Source organism: Lytechinus variegatus, chromosome 15 (genome assembly GCF_018143015.1).
Source record: "Lytechinus variegatus isolate NC3 chromosome 15, Lvar_3.0, whole genome shotgun sequence".
In the NCBI taxonomy this organism is placed as follows: Eukaryota; Metazoa; Echinodermata; class Echinoidea; order Temnopleuroida; family Toxopneustidae; genus Lytechinus; species Lytechinus variegatus.
This window is the reverse complement of record NC_054754.1, coordinates 5234248-5244118: the sequence shown is the minus strand read 5'-3', so window position 1 is coordinate 5244118 and position 9871 is coordinate 5234248. Positions and strand designations below refer to the sequence as shown.

At 34.1% G+C, this 9871-nt stretch overlaps 1 protein-coding gene across 2 annotated transcripts in view; it reads left to right on the top strand.

Annotated features, from left to right (window-relative positions):
* The first annotated feature begins 297 nt into the window (after positions 1-297).
* The window catches only part of LOC121428834, a 30556-nt gene continuing 20982 nt past the window's right edge, over positions 298-9871 (top strand). For both annotated transcript variants that reach the window (XM_041625700.1, XM_041625699.1), the window contains exons 1-5: positions 298-529; positions 5432-5541; positions 6309-6426; positions 7581-7681; positions 8869-8960. In XM_041625700.1, coding sequence (XP_041481634.1) covers positions 414-529; positions 5432-5541; positions 6309-6426; positions 7581-7681; positions 8869-8960 — 537 coding nt within the window. In that variant the 5' untranslated portion in view covers positions 298-413. The remainder of the gene's footprint in view (positions 530-5431; positions 5542-6308; positions 6427-7580; positions 7682-8868; positions 8961-9871) is intronic.

The window sequence follows — 9871 nt, the reverse complement described above, 5'->3', positions numbered from 1 at the left end:
TTATACCATCATCACTTTTTTATGTTCTAAGACTCGGTTCGTTTTACCCGGGAGTTTTATACCAAGAGAAAGCTCCATCATGAGGGATCGATGGCGCAATAAATCATTTTACCTCATATACCAAAAGAATGTTATGACTGAAATCCGGGAGTGTAATAATTTTCCTGCTCTAATCTTTGAGTTTTATAACGCAAGTTCTAGAGAGTAAAGATAATAATGAAAAATGGTTCCTTCCGTACATCATCACATAAACAGTAGTCTAATCATTCGCCGCCCGCGCTTTCGCTTCCGCTTGAATCCGCTAGCGCTGCTGCCTGCGCCTACCCGCTTCCGCGAGACTGAGTTGGGCTCTGCTGAGCGAAAATGTATAAAACAATGAAATAAGTTGATGTTTTATAGCAATTTTAGTTTAAATGCTTAGGAGAATGTCTTCGTTTCGGAGGATCAGTCAATGGTTTCAACCTGAACCCGAGAATGTCGTACTAAATTGGATTAGAGGAGCAAATGTCGTCTTCGGGCCAGTGACAAGGTAAGCAGTCCCATACATGCAGTTTTATGTTGGTTATTTAGACGCAGATGAATTTTCTACTTGAAAGGCTCAATTTATGCGGTATAATAAGCTGTTTTGTCTATTTGCCTTGATTATTGGGTGTGTTTTCCTGATCTTAACTTCATCAACATGATTCTATTAATATTACAGCTTGAAATACTAAAAATCATGATTTTTATAAAATCATAGCAATGCAATGTGTATTTTTAGATTATGATGTCATTGATTCGTGCATCATACGTAGCTAGTCTCTCTTGAACAGACTGCTGTAGAAACTAGGGCTTGAATTTAATCCAGTAAAACTTGAGTAGGGTGTTGATTTTTATTATTTTTTTTAAAATATGGATTTATGATATTTGAGTTCAGAGTTGATGGCCAAATTTGTTATGCACTTTAGCTTTATACCCAGTCATTTAATCTGAATAATTTAGACTCATGGACATGGTCAATGTTGAAATTAACTATTGTCCTGTCTGATATCAAATAAAAAACACAATTGTTTTGTTCTTAATCTTAATGTATGTTTCCTATCACTAAAAAAAATCAATTGATATTTAATTATCAAGATTGGGCTTTAAACCCTGGTGATTAGAATGATACAATTTCGGCAATTAATAATTGTTCTAAAGAGAAGGCTTTGATTAATACTCTGCTCTACAGAAATTCTCTACCTCTGCATCGCTCTATACCATAGTATGATGTTTTAGCCATAAGAACGACTATCAACAGTTTGAGGATTGGAATGTATATTCACTGGTATAACCAGAGTGGATAAGAAATAAGATTTATTTGCTATTTGTGTTGTACAATGCCTCAGGCTCGGAATTCAGCAAAAATATGAAAAAACAAAGTTTTTCCCTGCAGTAATCTATGAAAAGAGAACAAAAATATTGAAAGCGAAAAAAGCAAAATCCCATGAGCGCAAATGACCTTGGGCAGCATTGCGCATCTAGCCAGCAGGCTTATACGCGTATTGCCCCTTTTTACTGAGCGCAATGAATTAAATTGTATTATGATGTCACCTCCTAAAGCCGTGCAACGGTACATTTTAGATGGTACGTCTTGTATGCAACGGTACGAATGTTTGACATTCAGCCTCCCATTTGCTCATGTACAACAAGCTAAGTAGGCCTTGTACAAAATCAAATAACTCATACGCCAATTTACTATGACTTGGGCAGCGCAAGACACTGGCACTAGTCCAACGGTCCCAGAAAAAATTGCTGTCGGGTCATTCAAACTTTTCAGAAAAAGCCAGATTTACTGGTCTGACATGACGAGTAAGATTATATCTTATGATTCTCACTGATGATACAAAATATATTTTCTTTTTTATAAATTTTAAAAATGGCTCTTGCCACCTGGCATCTCAAAAATGGCTCTCGTGAAATGAATTATGCTGTTTGTGTGTTCTGTTTTTTTTTTTTGGGGGGGGGTGGGGGATAACAATAAGCAATAAAAGACAGCAAAATAAACTTGAAGTCTTTACATTTTTCTTTATTTTTTGGGACCAGTAGATTTTAGGTTCAGTCCAGTAAAAAATGGAAAAACTGGGTATGTACTCGTCCAACATGATCCCAGGGGTCCAACATGACCCCAGGGGTCTGTTGCAGAAAGAGTTGCGTTTAAACGCAAGTCAAAAAATCATTCGCAAGTCCCAAATGCGCGCTGTTGATTGGTTGAAAATCAAGTTGCGCATGATTTTTAGAGTTGCGATTGATTGCAACTCTTTCTGCAACGGGCCCCAGGTCGGACCAGTAGAAAAAAAGTGTGGAGCCCTGAAGTCAGGGTCAATTAAAGGTATGATTAGTAGCTCTTAAACATGCAAAACTTAAAAACATAATTTTAGGAAAATCTAAGGTCCTTATTAAAAAATATCCCTCATCATCCGGCATCATGAGTTATGAATTGAAACTTGACAATTTTGACTTTAGAAAAAATCTCACTCATGCATTATTCAGCATATCTATCATTTGCGCACAGATGTGATAGAAGTTAGTGAATTTATGACCATCCCTTGCCACACATTATTTTTTGTTTTACATTATTTTGATCAACCTTATTTTTTTGTAGAGCTCTATTCTAAAGAAAAATAATCAATTATGATTTTTAAATTGTGTCTGAATTATCAGACTATCATTACGTTAGCAACACTTCCTCATAAAGTATGTGTCTTCATGGTTTGCATTATATGTATACTAGTATTTGCTAGTTTACTTTCCAAGTGGTGCTTATATATTTTTTGTTGGTAGTGACAGGACTCTGTAGTTTCATTAAAAACTTATTGAATGCAGGGACTTCAACAGTAAATGTGGACATTGCTCTCCTTGAATGTTTGTACGACGCCTCTGACAAATTATGAACTTTATCATGATTTATTAAGACCAAAGACGATAACCTCATGCCCAGATCAGTTGGCAGTTTGTGTTGGAATCGAAGTTGAAATGACCTCTATTGATTACCCAATTGTCAAACATCCATCATTGGAAATCATTGGCAGTACATTTAAACTTTATACACTGCTTGCTAGTACAGACAATGTTAAGACCAATTTTTTCTTAAGTTACCGTACCAACTTAACAAAGTTAACAAATTTTGCAATGCCGTAGTAATCTTCACTTCAACTTCGTTGACTGAAGAATGAACATATGTAAGGATATGGATGAATATAATTTGCAAGTTTAAAGTGGGCAATTGCTCAAATATGTGATATTTACTGTAGGTGGTTAAAGTTATCAAAGTACCCCAGGACCCTCCCCTGCTCAACTTTTACTTGAATTTATTAACACAACAATCAAATTGATTTTTCCATCTTTCAGACGATATGTAAGGATGTGGATGAATATTAAAGTTAATTCTCAATTTTAAAGAGTGGACTATTGCTCAGAAATGTGATATTTATGTGGTCAAAGTTATCGAAGAACCCTGCCTTCCCTTGCTCACTTTCAATTCAATTAGTATTTACTTCATACACAACAATCCACTGATCTTTCCATCTTCCAGACGATATGTAAGGATGGGGATGAGTATCTAAGTTAATTCACAAATTTAAAGTGGATTATTGCTCAAATATTCTGGTGGTCAATGTTATCTGACTACCCGACCTTCCCTGCTCAACTTTTACTTGAATTAATATTTACAACAATCCACTGATCTTTCCATCTTTCAGACAAGGATATGGATGAGTATCTAAGTTAATTCTCAAGTTTTAAGAGTGGAATATCGCTAAAAAATGTGATATTTATGTGGTTAAAGTTATCAAAGTACCCTACCTTTCCCTTGCTCAACTTTTACTTCAGTTAATATTTACTTCAATTAATATTTACAACAATCCACTGATCTTTCCATCTCCCAAGTACCCTTCCTTCCTTTGCTCAACTTTTACTTCAGTTAATATTTACTCCAATTAATATTTACAACAATCCACTGATCTCTCCATCTCCCAAGTACCCTTCCTTCCTTTGCTCAACTTTTACTTCAGTTAATATTTACTCCAATTAATATTTACAACAATCCACTGATCTTTCCATCTCCCAAGTACCCTTCCTTCCTTTGCTCAACTTTTACTTCAGTTAATATTTACTCCAATTAATATTTACAACAATCCACTGATCTCTCCATCTCCCAAGTACCCTTCCTTCCTTTGCTCAACTTTTACTTCAGTTAATATTTACTTCAATTAATATTTACAACAATCCACTGATCTTTCCATCTCCCAAGTACCCTTCCTTCCTTTGCTCAACTTTTACTTCAGTTAATATTTACTCCAATTAATATTTACAACAATCCACTGATCTCTCCATCTCCCAAGTACCCTTCCTTCCTTTGCTCAACTTTTACTTCAGTTAATATTTACTTCAATTAATATTTACAACAATCCACTGATCTTTCCATCTCCCAATTACCCTTCCTTCCTTTGCTCAACTTTTACTTCAGTTAATATTTACTCCAATTAATATTTACAACAATCCACTGATCTTTCCATCTCCCAATTACCCTTCCTTCCTTTGCTCAACTTTTACTTCAGTTAATATTTACTTCAATTAATATTTACAACAATCCACTGATCTTTCCATCTCCCAAGTACCCTTCCTTCCTTTGCTCAACTTTTACTTCAGTTAATATTTACTCCAATTAATATTTACAACAATCCACTGATCTCTCCATCTCCCAAGTACCCTTCCTTCCTTTGCTCAACTTTTACTTCAGTTAATATTTACTTCAATTAATATTTACAACAATCCACTGATCTTTCCATCTCCCAAGTACCCTTCCTTCCTTTGCTCAACTTTTACTTCAGTTAATATTTACTCCAATTAATATTTACAACAATCCACTGATCTCTCCATCTCCCAAGTACCCTTCCTTCCTTTGCTCAACTTTTACTTCAGTTAATATTTACTTCAATTAATATTTACAACAATCCACTGATCTTTCCATCTCCCAATTACCCTTCCTTCCTTTGCTCAACTTTTACTTCAGTTAATATTTACTCCAATTAATATTTACAACAATCCACTGATCTTTCCATCTCCCAATTACCCTTCCTTCCTTTGCTCAACTTTTACTTCAGTTAATATTTACTTCAATTACTATTTACAACAATCCACTGATCTTTCCATCTCCCAAGTACCCTTCCTTTCTTTGCTCAACTTTTACTTCAGTTAATATTTACTTCAATTAATATTTACAACAATCCACTGATCTTTCCATCTTCCAGGTGATATGTAAGGATGTGGATGAGTAAAGTGAATTCACAAGTTTAAAGTGGACTATTGCTCAAATATTCAGGTGGTCAACGTTATCTGAGTACCTGAACTTCCCCTGCTCAACTTTTACTGAAATTAATTTTTACAACAATCTGAATTTTCCATCTTCCAGACGATATTTGGACTCTTTTGAAAAGTACAGTGGAGATGGCAAGCATATCACAGAAAAACAGCTGATGAAAGCTATGAATGAAATTGGTTTCTTTCCTACTAAATCACAAGGTAAGCATGATTTTGAAATTATCTCCTCTTTTATCAAAAACTGAAATTTACTGAATGGATTAATAGTACTTAGATAATTGTTCAGATTAATGTGTTTAGCTTATGTTTTTTTTTATTCCTATTGAATGTAAAAAGAATCAAGTACTGGTATAATATAATAAGGATAAGTTTAAGTTTAATATTTATCCATTAGTTTTAAAAAGGAGATATTGAACATTAAACTTTCAATTCAATAAAATGTAAACATATTCTGTAACATTCGTTTCTTAAAAAAAAGGAGTTGCAGTTAATTTCATTACCAGGAAACGAACGAAATTTAACTTGTCTATTCCAGCCTTTAATTTAGCCTTTAAGAAGTGAAATTGATTAATGATTTGATTGAAAATAATTTTTTTCCATTGATAGTAATCAAACAAAAAATATAAAAATAATAGGCATTTATAGTGCCATATATCTAGAAATATTCTATTCCTAGGCGCATTGTTATTCTTATTATTTATTACCCCGGCTTAAGCTCAAGCTACCTTTCAGCGCTCATGCATTCAAGGAAGTAATCCTGCCGGGTACCCATTCACCTCACCTGGTTGAGTGCAGCACGATGTGGATAAATTTCTTGCTGAAGGAAATAACGCCATGGCTGGGATTCGGACCAACGACCCTCTGTTTTAAAGTCAGAAGACCAATCCACTGGGCCACAACGCTCCACAATATGTTGAATGAGACCATGAAACCATAAATTTCTTTTCTCTTTACATTTTTTCTCTCAGTGTATTGTATGCTTTACACTGCTGCTGAATGTTGCCCAAGAGATAATACAGATTACATCACCTTTGGAGAGTTTTGTATATTTGCCTCAGAATTAGAACAACAGTATGTGCGACCAAGGTAAGAAAAACAACGTAATATTTAAAGCCATATTTGGGAGCCTAAATATGTATGTCCCAAAAAGTGAATGTTGCTATCCCCAAATATGTAATTCATTTCTAGATTATAGTTATGGATATGCAAAAATATGATGTGCTTTTTAACAGAAGATAAATTTTGTGATTTTAAGTTTTGTATGAAAGTTTATTTGGTTGGGTGTCTAACCAAAACAAAATATCTGGGTTTTCATATACCACTTCTCAAGATTGGAATAGAGTGAAAAATTGTAGGATTTACTCTTTGTGTATAGCTCTTAAGCTGATATTCACAGGCTGAATTTGTAAGTAAAAGGGTCATTTTTAAATAATAATGAAGTCATTAACAAGGAAGGGCACTTAATACATTAATATATAAAAGTTTACATTTTTCACTTAAAATGATAACAATTGAAGAAATATTCAATGGCTGCTCAGTGCTTGCATTATTGGAAGAGTAAATAGTAGGAGTCGATGCTAATGTGAACATTCGAAAATGGTGTCCATGTATTATGTACTAGTCGTTTGTGGTGTACCTCACATGTTCATGATATTGTGAGACAATTAATGTGATAGCTTAAGAAATCCCATTTGATCCCTAGCTAGTCCACATAGCTTCCTCCATGCATTACCTTTAGACTTCTAAGGGTGTGTTCAATGTTGATTTCCAAATTGAAACAGCAACATGAATCATGATTGAAAACGCAATAGAAAACACAGAACACAAACACAATCAGCGGTTCACCGTTCATTGTCAAAAGATAAAGCTGATTATACATTGTTTTTTAATTTCCCGCTCTCGATGGGACAGCGCAGTTTGACCAATCATAAGAAAGGTCAATTCTGGCATGAGCTTGTGTAGGATTCCACTGTGAGAGCACATTTAAAGACGTTTCAATGTTGTATTTGAGATGCTGAAGGTCGTAAAATCTGAGCTGATCGTGTTTCCAACACCCCTTCTTTGGCGTTTAAATTTCCTCCAAATCACGATCTGAAAGACGTTTACTTTTATGACCGGGAATGGGGGATATTGAACACACCCTTTATTTTTTGATGATAATGATAACAATGCGCCTTGGAATAGACTATGGCACTATACAAATGCCTATTATTATTAATATTTTTTGTTCTTTCCTACAGTATTCTTCCTAGCCTTACCTCACCCTCACATTCCAGATATAGACCCATCCCTCCTAGTCCTTCCAAGAAGCAAAGCTCATCAGTGATTTCAAATTTCAATGGTAAGTATCTGTCAAATATGTACTAATTGAACATTATTTATACAGTAAAACCTGCTTCAGTGAATATAAAAGGTCACCTGTCTCTATTCTAAACAGTGTTGGCCAGAGAAATACTGGTAAATACCGCTCACAATAACTTTTTTTGGAAAATGGGAAATAGTTGGAAATGCAAGGAAGTACAATAAAATATACTTCTTGGATATTTTTAGGTATTGCCCAGGTGTTTCTCAAGCATACCCTATCATTTCCCTGTTCCTTCCTAGATATAGATACTTCTAAAGTACTTTTCAGCATTTACAAGTATTTCCCAGTATTTCTCCCCTTGCAGGAAATATCTACATTTCTATGAAATTTGCCAACTCTGCTATAAAAACCACAATTTTCATTTTAAAGGGGAAGATCACCCAGACAATTAATTTGTTTTGCAAAAAGAATTAAAAAGATATGGAAATATATTGGTGATGGGTTTTGATGAAAAACTGTAAAAAAGCGACAGATTCATGATTTAAAAAAACAAATTCATTAAGTTTTTTATTTTGTGACTTCACAGACGAGCTGCTCCTCCTTATGCCATGTGATATAAATAAAAAAAAAATGCAATTTTCTTAAAATAGAAAGTTAATTTTGCAATGGATATATCATTTGACTCATCATGCAGTACTCCCTTTATTACTATTCCTCATGACGTTCCATCAAATAACTTAAATTTATGGAATTTATATTACCAGATATATGGGAGAGTTGCTCGCATATGACGTCACACATTAAAAAAGAAATATCCTAACTCATTCTTCTTGAAGGTTCAAATCTCTGGCTTGCACCAAGCCAGTAAATATGATCGTATACTCAATCTGAAACATAAGTCAGAATAATCTTGGAACCAGCGGGATTCAAACCGCTCTTTGACAATGTCCTACCGATTACAAGTCAGAATAAAAGTCTGAGGTATGTGTTCTTATATCATCGTGACTCTGCCATGGACCAGTCATGGTCTGGTGGCAGAGAGAAAAACTTGCACAGTGGTTTGGGGCAATTTCACCCCTCAAAAGAGCCCCCAAATCTGCATTCACTCATTTCACTGCAACGTTAAAGCTTTATCCTATGTTGCAGATTTAAGAAATGCATGTAGGATTGTGAAAGTAGCCTCCGAAAAAATAAAAGTAAAATTTGCCCTCTTTCTGTTCTAGTATTTTTAGGTGGCTCGTGCAATCCTACTACGTGGAGGAGAGATGTAGCTATTCCTCTGCTTAAAGAGTATAGCCTTACCTACTACAACCCAGTAAGTGATACTTTCCATCTTTGCGTATCATTTAAGGGACTCATTCATCAAATTGGCAACAGTCGGTTTTTTTTTTATTTGATACGAGCGACAATGGGATTTTTTTAATGTTAAATTTCTATATGATGAAATTTATTTTCGTGAATTGAAGTGTTATCTTTTGATATGGTGGTATTCAATTCATAATACTTTATATCATTATCAGTGATGTAGTAGAGTGATACACATTTTTCACATATTGCTGTTACAAAAATTATTTTTCTGACTAAAAATTGTCATTTTTTTAGTCTGTCACTTTTACACTTAATATATATATATTTTACTTCAGTGTGTGTGGTGAAGGGTAACATCTCTTGGCATTGCAACAGTTGATTCAAGTTCTTCATATTATTGCTTTTGGAAAATTGTCTGTTTTTTTAGTGTATAATTTTGTAAGGAAACTTCACAAATGGGCTGATCTCTGCAAATATACTGGATACATACTCATCGATGTTGACTGAGTACTAAGGTCAAATGTGACATCACTTCCTTTTGCATTCATTTTCAGTTGATAGAGTAAATCCCAACTCGGAAAACCATTGTTATGTGTATATAATCCTGAATCTTTGTGTAACTTTTCTCCTTTGCTGTTTCTGTTCTATCTATTCCATTCATCCATTTATGTCTCAATCTGTCTGTCTATCTCTCTCTCTCTCTCATTTTTTCAGTTTTATTTATTTATTTATTCATTTATATATTTATTTATTTATTTATATATTAATTTATTTATTTTTATGTATTGGTCTATCTATCTATCTATCTATCTATCTACCTACCTATCTATCTATCTATCCATCCATCTATATATCTGTCTATCTATCTATCTATCTATCTTTCCATCCATCCATCGATCGATCCATCCATCCATCCTT